Below are 21,686 nucleotides of genomic sequence, written 5' to 3'. Positions count from 1 at the left end.
GTTTTCAAAAACAAAAAAACAAGCGAAAATATCTGCCAATGGAGTAAGCAAAATAATCTTGTTTTCTGCTTGAAATAAGATTATTTTGCTTACCCCATTGGCAGATTATTTTGCTTGTTCTAAACAAAAACTCACTTAATTTTTACTTTTTTTTTTCTGAAAACAAGACAATAATTTGTGCTCGTCTAGAAAATCCTTCTTGATTTAAGAATTTTTAGATATTTTGGCTGGAAACAAGACTAAAAATCTAAGTAAGAAAAGCATTTTTTTACAGTGAGTTGTGCTGGTGTCTATGGAGGGTCAAAAAGCTCTCTGATTTCATCATAAATATCTTAATTTGTGTTCCAAAGATGAACAAAGGTCTTGCAGGGTTGGAATGACTTGAGGATGAGTAATTAATGGCAGAATTTTCATTTGTGGGTGAACTAATCTTTAAGTGGCCTCTATATACTGTAACAGGTTGTTTGAGCGAAACGGTTCGAACCGATGGGTCAAAGTTTTGGTGGTTTTGATTAGCAAATAAGACACATTGCAAGTTGCATATATGTGGGAGTTGTATACAACTGGCATTAAGATAAATGGGAATGTTATTATAAAACGTGATAGGGATTGGTGACATTTCCGGAAAAGGAATATTTTTTTGATTACAAAAACTTTTTTTTTTAATAACATGCACCAAATAGTTAAGAATAAGAACTGGAACAATGATACATCAGATAGATTGGTATGTCAATAGATTTGGTTTCCTCAGGCGCACAACAGCAAACCAGGGGTGCACTTTCTGAACACTGACATTAAATTGGATCGTTGTAGAAATTAGCTATACTAAAATCGTAGTAAGATGAATGCACCTCCATCGTTTAAACCAAGTTAGTTCAACAGTGTTGTTGTTAATGACTTCAAACACCAACTGGGGATTAATAACCTTTTGTAATTAACTGATTCAAGATCATAATTAATGTCAGGTTATTATAGTTAATTTACACAAACAGCATAAAGGCGTTTCTTTTTTTTTTATCACGTTAACATGCAGTATGTAATTGCTGTACAATTTACTCCCGTATGCAGTTCATTAGGCCTATTTGAAAGCTACTTCACTATTTTTGCTCCTTGTCATTTTGATTCATTTGATATTTGATTCATTTCTGGTACCCTCTTATGTTATACTCTGGGGTTCCATTACAAATTTTGGCACATGCATGCTCTTCAAAAATGCACCTTATTGTTGACATGCTAAAATATGTAGATTAAAATGTATACAGTATATTTTTAATTGGAACGAAACATATACAATGCACTGCATGTTACACTCTTAAAAATAAAGGTGCTTCACTATGCCATAGAAAAACCTTTTTTGTCTAAATAGTTCCATAAGGAACTTTTAACATCTGTGGTAAAAGAAGGTTTTTCAGATTATAAAAAAGGTAAGAAGAGATGGTTCCAAACACACAAGTTTGGTATGCAGTTTGGAAATGTTTGTTGGAACTATGATTTTAGAAAACACAGATTCATTAACTGTGTTGGCAACAATTTGCAACCATAGTTGGCTAACAAGGCATTTGGGAAATGCGTCTCCAGATCTTTCAGAGACTTTCATTTTGTAATAACGATTAGGATGTTTGAGGCTTTTTATTTAATTACACAATCAGGAAGAAGCCTGACGTAGGACAAAACAGGAAATGTGCAAGTCAGAATGACTGAGAAACTCTGAAATAACCAGATGGCCACTGCAACAGTAATCATTAAATCTAGAGCAAAGTTTCTAAAGAGAAAGAAAAACAGCAGGTGGTTTTCTGTGCACTCTCTCTCTCTCTCTCTCTCTCTCTCTCTCTCTCTCTCTCGCTCTCTCTCTCTTTGTGCTTTATATGAACTTCCAATCCAGAATGATGGACATGTTACTGCAGCTTCTACTCTGCAGTGTTCCACCAAATTAAGCACCTCAGGCTTGGACTAACACCTCAAGAATGGCTGTTTCTCCAGCTGTTTCAGTAGAATTGTCCATAAAAAATAATTACAAGGCTAGGACTGCAATTTATATGCTTTAAGCTTATAACCCCATTAATGTGTTCAGTTCAAAAGAATGGGAGTTTGTGAAATGTTTACTCCCTTAATGGATGGGTTTTAAAATTCTTAAAGCTGACTGGCAATTCTCATTGTAAGACAGCATGATAAAAATCAGCACCTCAAATCTGCATGTAATAAATGTATTTCTCTTTCTTCTTCTTCTTCTTCTTCTTCTTCTTCTTTCCTTTCAAATACAGCTGATTTAATAACCTCTCCTGGTTTCTCTGAAGAAAATGCAATGTCTAATATTACCACAACACTTTTTCTGTTTCAGCTTTTGTTGCTGAAGGAACCAAATGAGATAAAAGTGATAGCAATCAAATTTATGAAATGTTTGGATCCATAATTCATGTCTCAAGTGTTTTGGCACTTGAGTGAAAGCGAAACAAAAGCGTAGCAAACAAAGACCAAAGCGAAAGTGTTTGATGACTGAAATTACCAACAAACTAATGCTAAAGCAACATCGCCAGACACATCTAATGCTGGCTCGCAAGTAGAAAACTGATAGCTTTTAACTTGAAGGCTTTGAAATAAGATTTCAGAAAGCGTAATCACTACTGTTTTTGCTGCAGCTGAAAAGACTGTTGATAAAAAGCCCCAGTGTAAAAGTGTTCAGCATTGGTCAAAATATATATTGGTTACACAGCCAGAGTCTCTTTCAATGGCTCATGTGAATCAATCTGTACCAAATGAAAAAAGCAAACCTGAAAAAAGTCTATGGGGTACGCGCATGTCTGTTATTTTGATGCAAACTTACTTAGCACTTTTTCTATCACGGAGCTCTGCTGCCTTTCAATTGTTCCTGTGACCTGGTTTGTTCATTTTCTCAATAATTATCAAAACAACCTTGATGAGATCGCACATAAGTCACAGCGAGAGGTCATTCGGACTGCAGTGATGATGTCATCATGCTGCCTTTCTTGCAACTGCAGTACTTAGACGAAAGCTTTTACCTGCACGCCAAAAATAGACGTGCATCTCCCATAATGAAGCACCCGCTGCTAGCTGCTTTGCAGCATGAAAGGTAGTTTTGAAAAGTAGTTATGCTGTATGTTGTGTTATAACATATGCATAGAACTGCAGGTAGTCACTTTATTCTTTAACGTCAAGTCAATTTATTTTTATTGCGCTTCTCACAATATGTTTCAAAAGAGCTTTACAGAAAACGGTGAAGTCCTGTTATGTCAGTAATGCCTTACCATAGAACAAAATCAAGCTATATTGTACTTATCAGTGCTGCAGTAACATGCCTGCAGTGCTGGGAAGAAAGTAGTTACATATAAAGGAATTACGTAATTTAATTGCAAATAAATGTATCTGTAATCTGTAACTGAGAAAAAAAATGTGTAATTAAATTGCAACGGTTACACTTTATTTTGATAGTTGACATTTACTTACAAAGTTTAGAAGAGTGTTAGAAGATATTAATCAGACAGTCTACTAGTACTCTAATGACTAGTTGACATGCAGTTGCAAAGCTACTTACTGTTAGTGGAATGTCTAAAGAGGACTATCAAAATAAAGTGTTACCACATTACAACTACTTAAGATAATGTTAACAATTACAAAGGGGGGTTACATCTTAATATTTTACACACATACAGATTTGATTGATTTATTTCCCAAATTGCATTGACCGCTTTAAAATATGTGAAACCAATGTTTCAGGAGTTTAGAACACAGAATAGGACACGTTTATTCACAGATCGCAATCTGACCAGAATAAAGAGAATAAAGTGTGTCGTCATCAAGGCTTTTGCAGCCTATTTTGAGTACCTGCTCTAGGTGGCTGGTCTCGTTTTGCACTTGCAGTATTTTGATGGCACATGTGATCGTAAGACAGCTGCAGTGCCGATCAAAGTCAGAAAAATGTTCTAACCAGAATGCATTGCTTTTGTCATGAAGTCAAACAAGTCTAATGAAAACAAGACACATGAACAAGCAGAACCACATGACCGGATTATATGAGGAGCAAGGAAAAGGAACTAAAATACAAAATAAAAGACATGAACCATTAACTGAACAAAATAAAAAACAGACATGAAATTAAGTGATAGATGTATAGTGTTTTACATTTATGGAGCTGGTGAGCTGCGCATACTGTAGTGCAAGCCAAAGAATGTGAGGAAAAGACATTATGATAGCTACTTCAGGAATTGAAAGAAAGGGATGCTAATTGCATTAATTATTTGTAATGTGATAAACATAAAATATTAATCACAGAAATGAATGTGTTATTGTTCCCTGCCCTAGCTATTAGTTTGTTCAACTTGTATTGCGCTTTAAATATAATTACACAAAGAAAACCCCTGCCCCAAGCTAATCCCATTTGCATGGCTGTGACGTAATGAGCAGTCAGTGCAGGACAATGTTCATGAAGTGCTTCATCTTTGCTTGAATGAGAAAGTGAGAGACTGAAACAGCAAGAGCAATTTAACTCCCAAACGCCCCACAAGCATCACTCTCTTTGCCATCTTGAGGAGGGCTTCCCTCTCCTATTCAAAAAGGGGTAATTGCATCATTTTTCAAGCAGGGCCCCCGCCTGGGACATAAGCTGGCCACATTAATCATACTAATGGAGAAGTAAGTGATCTGAAATATAAGCTTTAATCATGTTTTCCTGCACCCACGTAATTCAAGCCATTCAGTCTATAGCCCTGTACACATAGAGGAGAAGAAAGCCATCATAAGACAATTATTTGTGAATAAAATTAAAGGGGTAAATCTCATTAAGAAATGTTTGACTCAAATTTCGCCATGACAAAATCAACCGAATATAATACAATATAATATAATATAATAATATAATATAATATAATATAATATTGGGAAAAATAAATAGCAAATTATATTCATCATTACATTCCCCAGCACCAGCTTTTTTGTTTGTTTGTTTGTTTTTAGTAGTAGTGTAGACAATAAAATATTAATTGTCTTAAAAATAGACTTAATTTTCCTTTATGCAAAATATCTTATTTCTTTCTTTTAATTTTGGGCTAAAATACCACATAGACCTGCTTTTGACACGTTTCACTAGATTCGGCCAAGAGCTTTTTTTTTTTTTTTTCTTCTACATTTGTATTCCATTGAGCTCTGTGAAATGACAAGCAATGCTTGTTTGAATTAAGAGTGTAGCTGTCAAACAAGATGAAGATAACAGTGACAAGTAGTGTGGGTTTGATATCCAGCAGCGTGCCTCCTGAGGGTCTGGACCACAGAATGATGATGTGTTTATTTCGTCTAATATAGATACGGGCCAGTGCACAAAGTGGATTTCTGCAGAGAGCCTTAACACTGCCCACAAACCCGTTTTGTTTTCCACATTGGCTCTGTCAAGCAATAAGCAATTCGCGATTAGCTCACCCCTAGCCTCTTTCCCAGCAGGCCCGACCCAAACCTGCTCGGAGCTGCTCCCTAATCAATCATTAAAGCCAGATCACAGAATCATTTGGTATTCCTCCGCATGTGTGCTTTCTGTTGGGGTTTCTTCACCTTAGTTTAATTGTATATTACCAGGGAGTCAGGAGTCAGACTGGCCTGGCTCACTGAGGAGAAACTGTTGTTTTTGTACTATATATCAAGAGAAAGTTTAACCAGAACTTATAATCACTCATAAAATGAGAGAAAAAGGAGGGACCCGAACATTATCTGGAGACTAAAATATCATGAGTACGTGGGGATGGGTTCTTTTGACCCCAAACACTCTAGAAACCAACTCCTGCATTACTGCTTGTCAAACAATCAATCATCAATCAATTGAAAAATATTAAGCATCACAACTGCTATAATGAAACCTTTATAATGAATTCAGAAATCTGAAATTAAATTAAAATAGCAAACTGTATTTTTAAACTGTAGTAATATTTCACAATATTACGGTTTTACTGCATCCTTTGTCTTTCAAAAACTTTAAAACATCTGTGAAACCCAGACTTTGAATGTGTTTAATGTATGGTTGGGCTTTTTCGACTGCATTCACAGTAAATAGCACAATGAGAAGACATACAGGAAACCATGGCAGCAGAGAGATGAGAATTGACCTCAGGTTGCCAGAAATACAACTGAACCATATACAGTAACGGTATCAGAGCACTGCCCACACAGCTATTTCTCTGACAAGTTACTTTTAAAACTGTTGTAACATAACCAATATAGGACACACACACACCTGTGACGGAGCATCAGTTCAACTACATATGAATGTCACAAGTTGCAAAGTGGCTTGCCAACCATAAACATTTACACCATGTCCAAACCAGATGTACCAAAGATTTTCTACATTTTCTATGTTAATCAGAGTTTTTCTTCGACCCAACCATGAGTGATACATGGTAACAGGGGATTCCATATTCGGAATGGTTTCTATTTCTGAAATGTCTTGCCTGGAAAAAAAAGATTGTGCCTATAATGACAGCGAGCATGTTACACAGTATGCACACCAATATGCCAAAATTCAATTTAAATAACCTGTTTTACTGGTTTAAAAGCCAATAGCCTGGCAACACAAGAAAATCATCTTATAAAACTTCTAAAAAATTATTTTCTGATAGTTGCATCAGAAAGTAAGCATCTATGTATTCCAATCAGATTTGGCTATTCTCTTTATTATGTGAATTATGTGAGTATTTCAGAATGTCAGTGGGAAACAAATACAGACTCCAGAAATAGGAAGTATCTAAGTACAAATACCTGGTTACTGTACTTAAGTAGATTTTTCTGGTATCAGCACTTTACTTAACTATTTATTTTTTGGTCTACTTATTACTTTTACTACTTACATTTTTACACAAATATCTGTACTTTCTACTTCTTACATTTTCAAACCAGGCTCATTACTTTAGTTTCAGTCTGCATTTTGTGGATCACCATTTAATAACAAATCTCTAAATCATGAATCGGTTAATCTGTACTGGCAACACGATTCGGCTTGCGCGCGCTCCGCATCTCCAAACGATTTCTATTAGAGTAATCAATGCGAGTGACTCAAAAATGGAGGAGATCAGAGAGGTAGAACTACTGACCTGTTCAGGACTTCAAGATTTAGGGTTAGTTTAATCTGTAAATAGGCTACAGTAGCTGTGTCTTCATTTACTTAGTTAAGTGCTAGCAACCCTTAGCAGTAGCCAGAGGATTAATAATAGCTACTGTAAACTAAATTAAATGAATGACTATCATCATTCAAAATACTGTAAGCTGAAGGACATCATTATTATCTACTGTAAAATTACAGTGGTAATTTAGCAAACCAATGTTATAAAACATCATTTTATAATACGTTTAGAGGGAAAAATGTAAAATCAAAAACCATGGTAATCACAAATGTTTTGCTACACTAACCATAGACTAGCCATGAAATTTGTAGTAAAATTATGGTTGTAAATTAATCAGCCAATAAAACATGGTTAATTTTGGTAAAAGAAAAATATGACTCATGATAATGCAATAAAATGTTCAGTATTAGAATTTTTTCTGTAAATATATTGTCATGATGTAATTATTATTGTACTAATTTTGACATTTAGGCAATTTATAAAAAATAGTTTTATTAAATCTATAGTATTTAAGTAATTTTAAGATAAACAACACATGGTCATAATGTGATCCTTTAAACTGACCTAAAATAAACTTATGTTATTGCAAACCTCAATACAATGAGGTGGCTGTTTTGCTAAAAGGTGGAGACAGTTCTGTTCATAACAGTAGATGCCTGATGGGAAAAGTGACAGGTACAAGAAAATTAAGTGAGATGCAGAGAGCTATCATGAAAAATGAAGAGACTGAAGGAAAATGGAAATGAAGCTATAGTTCAAGAGAGAACCTTTAATTATTTTTCACGACCCCAGCTTTTAAATCTTTTTTTAAATGTGATGGCCATACAAAAAATAGGGTTTTCCATGGTTTCAGAATTTGTTGTCGGTAAATAGGATGGCCTGGATGAGTATGAGATTTCCCAGCCTGAAATTTTGTCCCAGTCCTGCCCTGTTCTACATAGTGGTTGTTCAGCCTTGATACATTCATTAGCTAACAAAATTTTAAATATAAGTTATTTTGTATTAATGTGTCAATATGACGTAAGGTGCAGTTACCAGCTTGACACCAAAACAGGCAGTAGTAATGGGTACTTTTTACTTTAACCTGAGTAAAAAAAGTGTAGTCAGTACTTCTACTTTTACCAGAGTATTTTTAAACATGAGTATCTGTACTTCTACTTAAGTGAAGAATGTGTTTACTTTTGCCATCTCTGACAGACTCATATTCTCTTCTTGTGTTTGCACTTTATACAGCTGTACCACATTTGTGCTGCACGAGATAACACATTTTTAGAATATGTTGGGTTAAGAAAGAACCAGAGTGTACATTAAATTTCCTCACACTGTACAGCAAAAAAAAAAAAAAAAAAAAAAAAAACTTGCTCTGGTTGAATGTGTTAAAATCTTAAGCATAATCAAGGTTTAGTATTTATTTATTTATTTGATTATGAGCTCATCCATTTTTAGATTATGAGCTCATCCATTTCAAGACAGCACTCTACAAGGCAAAAAAAAAAAAAAAAAAAAAACATGACAATTGGCTGTGATTTGTGGTGGATTTTATCATATATTGTCAAGGCCTACTCAGGACAGCGATCTCAATGAGGGAGCCACTGTCTTTGGCCCATCCTGAATCAAGATTTTTAGTGGAAATCTCTATTTATGGAAACAGAAGCGATCAACTGTCCTTTTAGATAATTCATAGCATCCTTATCGCTAATAATCCTCTCCAGTAGTTTAATGGAGGTCTCCTCAGTGATATGAACCATTGCAAGTCCTTCAGCTGTCAGATACATGATGATGATGATGATAAATCTATGTCCCACAGTCAGTTTTCAGGGTTTAGCATACATTCAAGCAAAGCAATTCATACGTGAATGTGTTTTCCACACACTTTGGAAGAGAATTTGTATCACTGTGAATTATACTGTTGCCATCCAAGACTGATGGCACATACCTGGATGAACACTCTTCTATCTGCATACTGTAATTGAGGTCAGTCCCCATCTCTCATCCACTTTCTCATTTATACTCTCTCGCTTTGTTTTTCTATTTTTTTTCCCCTCCTATACTGTTCATTTCTTGGCAACCGTTTTAACGCATCAGTTGTGGCTGTTCAGTGAGCGCCAATTCATTGAGTGTTAACTCACTCTCCTGTTGTCTGTATCTGTGTTGTTTCTCTTCTCTTTTGCATTTTAGGCATCCCCTTCCATGAGATCCGTTTTTCAAAATGCCAGTGCTGGTAACTTTCCAATCAAAACTTGAAAGGATTCCAGGGGGAGTCCGTCCTATCCTTGCCCTCTTTGAACACCATCCACAGCGGTGCATGCATTAGGAGTTGGAAAGGAAAAATAATGGATTGTGACAACGCAATAAATCTCTGATAGGTGGAGTGGAAATAAGCTTGTTTTGGAAAGATAGGCCACAGGTATATCACAAAATATCATTCTAAATTCAGTTGTGTAAGTTTATTCCTGTATGGAATGACAGTCCTTAAGATAACTGCATGTTATTGCAGAGAGAGGAAAGTTGATTACTAGAAGCGATAAACCAAAAGTGATTACTCCAGGGAACTCTGCTCATTCAAACCCACTCCAGAAGTTGTGGCAAAGCATCAGAGGAACTTTAGCATTGAAGATGCATTCACACTTGTTCTTTAACAGTGCTGTTTATGTCTTAAAGGGATAGTTCACCCAAAAATGAAAATTTGATGTTTATCTGCTTACCCCCAGGGCATCCAAGATGTAGATGACTTTGTTTCTTCAGTAGAATACAAACAAAGATTTTTAACTCAAACTGTTGCAGTCTGTCAGTCATATAATGGCAGTCAAGGGCTACCAAATCTTTGAGAGAAAAAAAACATACACATACATACACAAACAAAACCAAATTAAACCCTGTGACTTGTGACGATACACTGATGTCCTGAGACATGAAACAATCAGTTTGTGCGAGAAACTGAACAGTATTTATATCATTTTTTACCTCTAATTCACCACTATGTCCTACTGTTCTAAGCGCATGCACAGCATCTGGCGCGTGACGTGTATGTGCTCTGGCGTATAGTATACGCAAGTGGCGGAATCGATTTGCACTTATACGTCACTCTTTACACTGCACAGAGATTGCAGACGTGTTCACTGGCACTGTGAAGATCTAAAGATATTTAGAAGTACAGGTCATCACAATGGAAGACGATTTTTATGTATCATCAGACAACATGAATTAGATTTTTTTGCCCAACACTATGTACAGCTATAATAACTTGAATACACACTGTGTATTATTAAACTTATTATTTCACTTCACCCTTATGAAAGTTAACCATGGTTTTACAAAGGTTTAACCACAAATCCAACCAAAAAAGGGTGTTTTTGTAGTAAAGCCATGGTTAATAAAAATTGAACCATGGTTGTGCTTCCAAAACCATAGTTTAAACATGTTGGCTGTATTAAAACAGTGGTCGACCAATAAAAAACATGCTTTTACTACATCAAAACTTTATTTCATTAGTTATTTTTCATAAGGGCACCTTTACAAATAAAAAGGACAGATACAATGATCTTGTTCACATACTTCTGTTCGATGTGGAAAAAAAACCATAGGCACAGCTGATGATATCAGTTGTACGTGATCCACTCCTGGGTCTAAAATCATCAGGGGAAAAATGATCGCTGCAGACCCTCCACAGTTTTAGTAAGTTTATGGGTGTGTTGATATCCAGCCGAAGAGCAAGCAACCATAATTTTAAGCGATCAGGCTCAGAAGTTGGGAATTCAACAATCCCACATGAGTTTGTGCAAGAAAACATAATCATTTAGCTTTAAATCAGTTTGAACAATCAGGATACGAGCAAGTAAATACCATTTTGAATAGCCGTCGTACCCGCAATCTCTGTGCGGTGTAAACAATAAGTGACGTATAAGCGCAGATTGCTTCCGGCGCTTGTGTATACTACACCAGAGCACGCACACGTCACGCACCAGATGCTGTGCATGCGCTCAGGACAGTAGGACATAGCTGTGAATCAGAGGTAAAAAATGATATAAATACTGTTTAGTTTCTCATTTTTGGGTGAACTATCCCTTTAAATGTCCCTGTAAATGTATACTGTTTTAGGGAAAGGGATAAAAGAGATAGTACATCATTTTTACAGGATAGATACAGGTATACAGAGAGCTTTATACCCTAAACAGCAAAACTGTTTCATGAGAATGGGCCTATGTTATCAATTTTCTTTATTTCGATTGTCTCTTCCCACAATGGTTACAATCTAAAACAGGCCCTTTAGTAGTGGACTTTATAGTATGGTGTGTGAATGACATCTAGAGGTGAAGGGCTCTCTCTGTATATGCAATTGGATATATGCATTATCTTGATTTGCACCCCAGGAATCATTGACATTCAACTATGGCTATTTTTTTTCCTTTCTCATACACAAACAGCTGGCTAATCATAAACACGTCATTTTATTGCTGTCACTGTATACCACCTTTATTGCCCCTTCTATCAAACACTACACACCACAAACCATGCAGGACAGGCGTACAAACGTCAACTCCACGGTGACAAACAACAATGATAGAATGAGTGATATGTGTATTGGATGACAGAATGTCACGGAAGAGACATTTAACTGACTTATGTCATGTTGACAGGGCCAAGGAATTTTAACACCATTTTCAACAGCATTGTCACTGTTGTGTTACTAGATCTGTGAAAGCAAAAGATTGCTAAGAACACTGTATTATATTTTGTTCGGTCTTTGAGCATTTCAACATGTAATTTTGTTGAAATGTAAATTAGAGAGGTGATCACAACAATGATTGGATATGTGTGGGGACACTGTGGGGACCAAATGTTGTTTAGACTTTTTGTTTTTGTTTTGTCGTTTTTTTGTTTTGTTTTGTTTTGATAGTCAGTACAGTATTAAAGACTGAACATTTATGGGACATTAAACATGTAGACCAGTTTGTGTTTGTGTATTTCAAGAGTGCTTTACATGTCACTGTGAAGATGGCTAAATTGGAATTCACAACCTCAGATGCTTCACATCTAATAATACGTGATACAATCCATTTAGACTCTACAAACATTCTTCTTCATGTAGGTAGAAGAATAAAGGACCTTCAAAAACTAAAGACAAGGCCAAGTGGTATGAGGTAGCTTGTTTCAAGAAGACCTTGTTGGTCTGGAGAGTGTTTAAAGGAGCCTGTGGGGGTGTAAAATCACCATGTGAAGTATGTGTAAGGATGTCTGGAAGCGTTACCGTCCAACACGCTCTCAATTGTGTCATACTGAAAAGTGACAAAGCCATGTATAGCACTGCTATGACAGTGTATCTCAAAAAGCAATAGTAGTCACTGGTTGGTTTTCACAAGTGAAACTGACATTGATTTTCTCTATAGAGAACCTGATTTTTAATGATAAAATAAATCTTCAACCTTGGTTCTTTTGAAAAACATGCCTCAAAACTGCAAAAACATACCTATATTTAAATTCACCGCAGTTTCCAACCATTTGTATTTCACATAAATTATGACAGCAGAGGCAGATTATTAATTAATAAGGGTTTATTTTGTGTGGTTATTTGCACAATACTATGTAATGTCTTCAGAACATTTTTACCATACTGCAACATTTGTAAACTAATACATGTTAATGTTTGCATCACAAAACCAGCTCCAAAAGTGTGGCTTTTCTTGCTTTGTAAACTTGACTATAATTGACTATAATTAATGTACTATAATACAATAAATACAGTATACTATAGTATAGTATAGTACAATAGTACAATAAATAACTAAATTGTATTCTATAGTAGCCTATAGTATAATACAATAAATGTTCAGATACTGTTGACTTTCATATAAATGACTGTTATTTAAAAAAAAAAATGGTGCAGGAGTTACAGTTCACATATTTCAAGACCAAGACACCTTAAAATTTTCGTCAACGAATAAAAACGAGATGAAAATGTTATGAAAGACGATTTGGAAGAAGACTCATTTAGAACGAAAATGCTGCGTGGTTAGGAGGTTAGATGCGGACATTTGAACTGTATCATAGCCAGCTGATCTATCCGGCGATCTACCTGTCATCCATTTGCTGCACGTCTCATAAAACGTTAAAAAATGTCAATATGATAAAACCTATCAAACCTATACAATGCCAACTAAATTTAGCTGACTAAATCTACTGTAGATTTAGTCGACTAAAATCGAATGATATTTAGATTAAAACCAAAACAAATCAGATGACTAAAATATGACTAAAACTAAATGGCATTTTAGTTAAAAGACTATGACTAAGAACAAATCAAAATCTGCTGTCAAAAATAACATTTGTATTGCACAAATACACAGTACAAAATTGTATTTTTACATATGTATTGCAAAAACATATCTGAAATACAGCCTATCCCTGTGTGGTATTTCAGAATTTTTAAGCTTTGATAATTAAATTCTTCCCATCAAACACTGTAAATAAATGTCCCATCTGGAGTGGATTTTAAAAGAATAGCTGTTAATAAAGTCTGTCTCTATCATTTACTGATAAATGAAAGCTCTCTGTACTCAACTAAAGTAGCAGCTTATTACAGATAAATATCCATGCTCTGAAGATAAGAATTTTTGCAAGCCAGTTTGATTTATAAATACTTAGGAAATTTTATTTCCCTCCTTTCTCAAATATTGCTCTCATACACTGGTAAAGCAAATTAAATTAAAATATTAAACTAAATGTAATGTTGGGTTGTTCAAATAGGCAAAGTTTAATTAATCATTCCAAATGTCTGCACAAGTTGTACGTCCTGCCTATTGTCACAGTGTGACTCACGAAGGATCAGAGGGCTTGTTTTACATTAGATTAATATTCTCCTTTTTTTTTTTTTTTTAATTAGACTAAAACATGGAAGTCCTCCCCCAGATTCTACTGTCAAATGCATTTTTAATATTTGCTTGACATTTGAGCAGAAGGTCAGGCTCATTATGTCAGCGTGTAATGAACAGAAGTGGAAGGACATGGAGAGAATAGTGGTGGCCAAAGATCAATTTTTCTTCAGTCTTTAAAGAAGACTTAACGTTATAATTCACATTATGTCACATGAAAAAAAAAAAAAAATATATATATATATATATATATATTATTATTATTAGTTATATTATTATTATTATTATTATTTAATTTTTATTTTTTTATTTTTATTTTTTTTCCGCAAATGAGATTGATTGACAGTGTGTACTACTGTATGAAATAACTACAATCAAAATTCTAGAAAATTCTATAGTGAATGTATTTTTTATTTTTAATTTTTTTCCAGTTTTGCTAAAGGCAAGCTGGCAGTGTAAAAGATCTTATTGGACAAATATGCACTTTCCTTATGACAATTAACTGTGTTTTTTTGTTTTATTGTAGTAAAGATGTAGTAATGTAGTAGCCATGTTTTTTTTGTTTGTTTGTTTGTTTGTTCACATTTGTATAACCACAATTTTACTACTATAGTAACCAGTTTTTAGTAGTAGTAGTAAAACTATGGTTATTTTTTGTAAGGGTTTAAGTTTAAGGGTTATATAAATGTATATTTTTAAAAGGTACTTCATTGGTGTGCATACAGTGTACAAGACCTAGCAAAACTAAAATATTAACATCATGCTAACAATGTTCTGAAACTTAGCAACTACCTGTTCTAAAATGTTATAATCACTGCATCCAAAACTGCATACTGTGTAGGTACATATTCATTTAAACTTACTTGCGACTTTGCGAAAAAAAAGAATGTTCAGTATTTTAAGAACATGCTAAAACGCAACTTGTTAAAACATACACACAAGTCATCTACCCATGTTAGCAGCATTATAACAATGCCTAGCAACATGCTAAAATGTTAACAACATTTTAGGAACATGGTAAAGCATGTCAACAGTGTGGTAACAATGTCTGTTAAACACTGGTAATTAACAATGCCTAGCAACATGCTAACGCATGCTAATAATGTGCTATCAATACCCTGAAGCATGTTAAATCATGCTTGTAGCTTGTTAACAATTGCCTTGAACGTTTGGGACAATTGGGACGTTTTACCATGTTGGAGAAAAAAATGTATGTTATTCTGAAAATATAATTATTTTTATTAAATAACACATACTCCCTATCTACAGGCCCTACTGTTCTCATATCATATATAACTGTGATGTTCTACAAAACAAGCTTTAAAACACTTTTTTTCTTACTGCTGAAAATTCTTACTGTTTTCTCTCCAGTACAACACCACCTTTTTTACCCCACACTACCCTATTGTTTATATTCAATGAAACCTACAGAAACTGAATTTGGACGGGCTTCAAAGGCTACATAACAGTTTAATGATCTGCAACAAATTTATTTAAATGCAATATAGATTTTCAGTCTTTCTTTCTTTCTTTCTTTCTTTCTTTCTTTCTTTCTTTACCTGACAAAAAAAATGTATTGACAACCTTCTCATGGTCTTATGAAAAATATGTATTATTTACCATTCCTAATATAAATAAAGATCCAAATATTTAATACACTTGCTTGAATAATGATGCAAAATGTATATTGCTTGATTTAAACAATGGTTTATAATCACTTTCAAGCCTTTTTAATCCAAGATTTAAAAAATCCCATGTGTCAAGATTTTGTATAATTTCCTTATTTTACAGCTCACATTTTATTTTACTATTTATATTGTCAGGCTGCATACATTGCACTTTAAGTGCACATGATTTTGCATATTTTGCTTGATACCATGCATTTTTCCTTAAGTTTATTATGCATTCAAACAACGCTAAGCCATGCTAATGACAATGAACGTACTTTGTTGATAAACACTCTACCTTGCCGTCAGCTGAAGATGATATTTGACAGGCTGCCTGTTCCATAGCGACTTTAATTGAAAGTAATATATTCTGTGCTGTCATACATGCTAAATAGACAAAGAAAGAATGTGATAAAGACAAGACAGCTGTCTGCATTTTTAAAGTCAGATTGAAGCAACACAACAGCCTGTATTGTAAGAAAGCACAATGCTTTTCATAAATGCAGTCAAAACATAAATGTATATTCATACGCTCTACAAGACAAAAATCAACACAACACAAAATTGGATAATTACAGTCATTCCAAAGCAGTGCTATATTGATAATCTTCAAACAATTTCATAACAGTTTGTCCTCCTAACCCCCTAATGCAAAATGGTCTGGCTGGCATTTATCTAAAGTTAGATTTCTCTGATAAGTATAACACAGTAACACACTAAATCCAGTCATGCAATTCTTCAAAATGTAGACTATAGTTATGATTAACTAAACCTTTAAACATAAAAAATAAAGTTAAATTGGTCATCACTCAAATAAGCAAATAAACAAACAAACAAATAATTAATGAATGCCCTGTAATAGGTTCTATTTGGGTTATAGTTCCTTTTTTATATCAGCTTTTCTAATGTTGCATATTAAGGAAATATTAATAAAGTTCTTCAGACACGCATATATTGTGTTGAGTAGCATCTGTGTTTGCTTTGCTTTTCGAACACTGCTTGCATTGATGTGACCTTTTAGTCCAGAGCTTAGTCCAAAGTTTGACTGAAAGTTTAGACTAAAAGTGTGTGTATATTTTGTTTTTTTTTTTTTTTTTTTTTTCAGTTTTTTTGGTGCACAATGACCAGCCTAGAGATGAACATTACTAGTTTGGTCTACAATTGTTTATAATGTCTATCCAGCAGATATGGCTGTGCTCACTATCGCTCAGTCTCTCCCTCTCTCTCAGCTTTCTTCAGGCCATCACTTTAATGTCAGGTAGCTCATTTACTCCTGCCAAAGACAACTCATATTGATTCATTCTATATTTGTGTCTCTGTAGGCTGTGGAGACTAACCTGGCCTCTAAAGACAGTCACTGGGTGTTTGTGAATGAGGTAAGGAAAGATTTATTATACTGTATATACAGGTGCATCTCAATAAATTATAATGTTGTGGAAAAGTTTATTTATTTCAGTAATTCAACTCAAATTGTGAAACTCGTGTATTCAATAGATTCAGTGCACACAGACTGAAGTAGTTTAAGTCTTTGGTTCTTTTATTTGTGATGATTTTGGCTCACATTTAACAAAAACCCACCAATTCACAATCTCAACAAATTAGAATATGGTGACATGCCAATCAGCTAATCAACTCAAAGCACCTGCAAAGGTTTCCTGAGCCTTCAAAATGGTCTCTCAATTTGGTTCACTAGGCTACACAATCATGGGGAAGACTGCTGATCTGACAGTTGTCCAGAAGACAATCATTGACACCCTTCACAAGGAGTGTAAGCCACAAACATTCATTGTCAAAGAAGCTGGCTGTTCACAGAGTGCTGTATCCAAGCATGTTAACAGAAAGTTGAGTGGAAGGAAAAAGTGTGGAAGAAAAAGATGCACAACCAACCGAGAGAACCGCAGTCTTGAGAGGCTTGCCAAGCAAAACTGATTCAAGAATTTGGGTGAACTTCACAAAGAATGGACTAAGCCTGGGGTCAAGGCATCAAGAGCCACCACACACAGCGTGTCAAGGAATTTGGCTACAGTTGTCATATTCCTCTTGTTAAGCCACTCCTGAACCACAGACAACGTCAGAGGCGTCTTACCTGGGTTAAGGAGAAAAAGAAATGGACTGTTGACCAGTGGTCCAAAGTCCTCTTTTCAGATGAGAGCAAGTTTTGTATTTCATTTGGAAACCAAGGTCCTAGAGTCTGGAGGAAGGGTGGAGAAGCTCATAGCCCAAGTTGCTTGAAGTCCAGTGTTAAGTTTCCACAGTCTGTGATGATTTGGGGTGCAATGTCATCTGCTGGTGTTGGTCCACTGTGTTTTTTGAAAACCAAAGTGACTGCACCCATTTACCAAGAAATTTTAGAGCACTTCATGCTTCCTTCTGCTGACCAGCTTTTTAAAGACGCTGATTTCATTTTCCAGCAGGATTTGGCACCTGCCCACACTGCCAAAAGCACCAAAAGCTGGTCAAATGACCATGTTGTTGGTGTGCTTGACTGGCCAGCAAACTCACCAGACCTGAACCCCATAGAGAATCTGTGGGGTATTGTCAAGAGGAAAATGAGAAACAAGAGACTAAAAAATGCAGATGAGCTGAAGGCCACTGTCAAAGAAACCTGGACTATCATACCATCCAGCAGTGCCACAGACTTGAACTGAGGCAGTAATTAAAGCAAAAGGAGCCCCTACCAAGTATTGAGTACATATACAGTAAATGAACATACTTTCCAGAAGGCCAATAATTCACTAAAAATCTTTTTTTACTGGTCTTATGAAGTATTTTAATTAGTTGAGACTTAAACTACTTCAGTCTGTGTGCATTGAATTTATTTAATACACAAGTTTCACAATTTAAATTGAATTAATAAGGGATACATTTAGAATTTGACAATGTGAAGAAAAAAGTTTTCCTGATTCCCAAAAACCGAAACATGACCACACATAGCTGCTTTAAAACAATATTGTATAAAGTGCTATATAAATAAAGGTGATCTGTAGAAATATGTGCATAAAATACCATCTATGTTTGCTACTGTCCACCATGTTACCTTTACTGGGTAACACAGTTGACAGGTAACTTAGTTGACATTTTTAGTGTTTTGGGCCTGTACTCAACATGGAAGCCTAGAACTATTGAGCATATGGTACGTTTAGAAATATATTTTCATAAACAAAACATTAGTTTTACTTAAATTGTCTATAAATTGTAAATAAAATTTGCAGCAATAATACTTGTGTAACACTGTTGACAGTCAATTAATCCACTTCTGACACAGGTTTGCTAGTTTAACCAATATTAGGGGAAAGAGAGAGAACATAACTTCTAGTGTTTCATCCATGCGCTTCTAGAGGAAATATGATCATACTGTGCAAATTATGCGAGAATGGGACAAACCATTCCTTTTTGAGGGGAGGGGGGGTTGGGCGGGGGTTCTAGTGGGTAACTTAGTTGACAATGGTTTTTCGGACACTGATAAAATAAGTTATATCACAATAAACACTTATTATTTCTGAAGCGCACACCCAAATGTCTTGACAACCTAATCTAACTGAAGGCAAAACTTTTAAATTAATTTATATTTGAGGTCATTTTCATGCTTAAATGCAGAGTAGAATGAGCTTTACAAAATCGGACAGCTAAATACCAGGGTTCTATGTATCATTTTTGAACAAAAGATATGGCTTTTTCAACATATAGTAGTGTGATTGGGCAAAATATAATTGTGTACTAGAAATTAAGCATTGAGGCTTTATATAGATGAAAATATATATTAAAAAATATTTAAAAATATTAAACAATATTACGGAATGACCCATTTGTGTTTGTGTGCAGTAACAGATTATTTCTTCTCATGCCAGCCTCAAATTTACTACAGTATGCATAAAGTGGGAGTTATGCAAGTCAGGCACCCATAAGAATATGTGTCAAATTAAATTTGCATGAAACAATTCCCAATCTCTACAGCTGGTTCTGAGTACTAGGTTGTAATAGTTTCAACAGTTTCAAGTTTTACCCTTACAGGGTTCTGGCAGACTAAATACAGATTTGTACTTGACACCTTTCAGCAGCTTAACAAAACAAAAGGGGGAAATAAAAAAGCACAACACTTTTTCATATCAACATGTATTACAGAAACAAAGCCATTTCAAGCTAATCAACATAAACAAAGAACAATTCAGCTAGTAAGGCAAGTGAAGTGATGTATAAATCCTTGTAATCCATAGCCACACACACAAAACAGTAGTCAAAAAAAAAGAAAGAAAGAAAGAAAGAAAGAAAGAAAAAAAAAAGACAAAGAAAAACTTGACTACCAACAGTTTTATTCACATCCACTACTCTGGGCTACTGGATTCCACAAAAGCACAAAAAGCAGTCCACACAAGAACATAGGAAGAGTAAACAACAAAATTTACTGGAAACAGGCTGCAAAAATGTTAAAGGAAAAAGGTTCCATGTTTTGCTACAGGGGAGAGAGATCAGCATGTGTAGTTACGCAATAAAAGTACATCCTGCTGAAGTGAAACAGAGTGAAGTGAAACATCTATTCTATTCACATATATTCTATATATACACTTCATGGGCATTTTAATTGTGATTTACCAAGAATATTTGAATAAATGGCCCCACATGCAAATAAGTTAGATGCACCCATCACCCATATTTAAATGGAACTTTTGCATGTGGTAATTTTGTTACATGTAACCATACAAATCACTTACAGTTTGAACTAAGTACTGTTTATTTCATTTATTAATTTAATTTAATTTAATCAATTGGTGAAGTGATATAACACAGCAATTGCAAAGCATAGGATGATATCACCTAAATTTAGAATGTTCAAAAAAGTAAATACAGTATTATTTACATGTTTAGCCAGTGCACCACAAACTTATCTGAATTTCACACCAGTGCACACAGTACATTAAATCTTTCAGTAAGTTCTGGAGGTTGAACAATAACTCCAATAATTACAAATACTATGCTAAATAAAACACTAGTAACAACATAAATCTAAAATTAAAAACAAAAACAGTCCACAAATGAATGAATCCTCATTAACAAACAGACAGAAAAACATTTGTTCCCTTTCAGTTGGTCACTTTCAAGAAGAGAGACCACCCTACTTCGAGTAAAAGTAAACAAAGTACTTCCACTCTGTAGCCAGTGGAGATGCCTGGGGAATGTGCTGGACCTTCCCGAAGTGTACCAGTTATATACTAAGGGGCAGATGTCAGTTGCTGTATCAGAAGGTGAGCCTGATCTTTCTGGGGATGAGAATTCGGCTGCGCTACTGACAATGGCAATGCCTGAATCTAACCTGGAGATGACACTTATGCTTTCTTGGCTGTCGAGAGGGTTGGGCTTGAGTGAAAACCTCCACCGTGTCCCAAGCTTTCAAGGCTGGACGTCTGGTTTCTCGGGGCGGCTTGCACTGGTTCTCAGTCCCCCACCACGGTGCCATTCTTACTGTCAGAAACCAACCTGGTGTCTCTTCCTGCCTCACCACTGTCAACAGCAGGACACCAACTGTGCAGGGCAAACCGTGTCTCCTTTCCCGGACTTGTAAGTACTCGTCCAGTCTAAGTGGCAGTGTTCACGGGGCATGTGGAGAGGCTTCCTCTGCCTTGCACGCTATGGCATTGCTGCAGGTTCATCAGGGTAAAACACTGAAGGACCTGCATCAGAGTGGTCATGACCCAGTGGTTCTGAAAAAGCTATGGGCGGCAAATGACCTCTCGCTTTGCACGACGAAGTTCACTGCACATTCCCTGGGTCGTCCAATGTCCACACTCAAGGTCCAGGAACGCCATCTCTAGCTGTGTCTTGACAACATTTTTGAATTCCCCCATGTGCAGTTCTCGGCTGTAGAGAAGCAGACTGAGGCAATTAAGCGCATCCTGCCCCAGTGGACAGCTGCTGCCTTCACCCAACCTCCAGCCGCAGCGCATCAGTCTGCTTGTCGCCAAGCGCAGTCCGCTGCATCTGGCCCCACTCCCGTGCTGCAGCAGCTACCTTCAGTCAAGTAGCGCCAAGGAGCCAGTCGC

General features: G+C 35.5%; 1 protein-coding gene across 1 annotated transcript in view; it reads left to right on the top strand.

Annotated features, from left to right (window-relative positions):
* The window catches only part of grid1b (glutamate receptor, ionotropic, delta 1b), a 395,140-nt gene that overhangs the window by 314,513 nt on the left and 58,941 nt on the right, over positions 1-21,686 (top strand). Inside the window, 1 exon segment of the mRNA XM_051124413.1 lies at positions 16,974-17,027. Coding sequence (XP_050980370.1) covers positions 16,974-17,027 — 54 coding nt within the window.

This window comes from Labeo rohita, chromosome 12 (assembly GCF_022985175.1).
Source record: "Labeo rohita strain BAU-BD-2019 chromosome 12, IGBB_LRoh.1.0, whole genome shotgun sequence".
NCBI classification, from domain to species: domain Eukaryota; kingdom Metazoa; phylum Chordata; class Actinopteri; order Cypriniformes; family Cyprinidae; genus Labeo; species Labeo rohita.
Note: the sequence above shows the minus strand (reverse complement) of the source record. Positions and strands in the feature narration are given on the sequence as shown.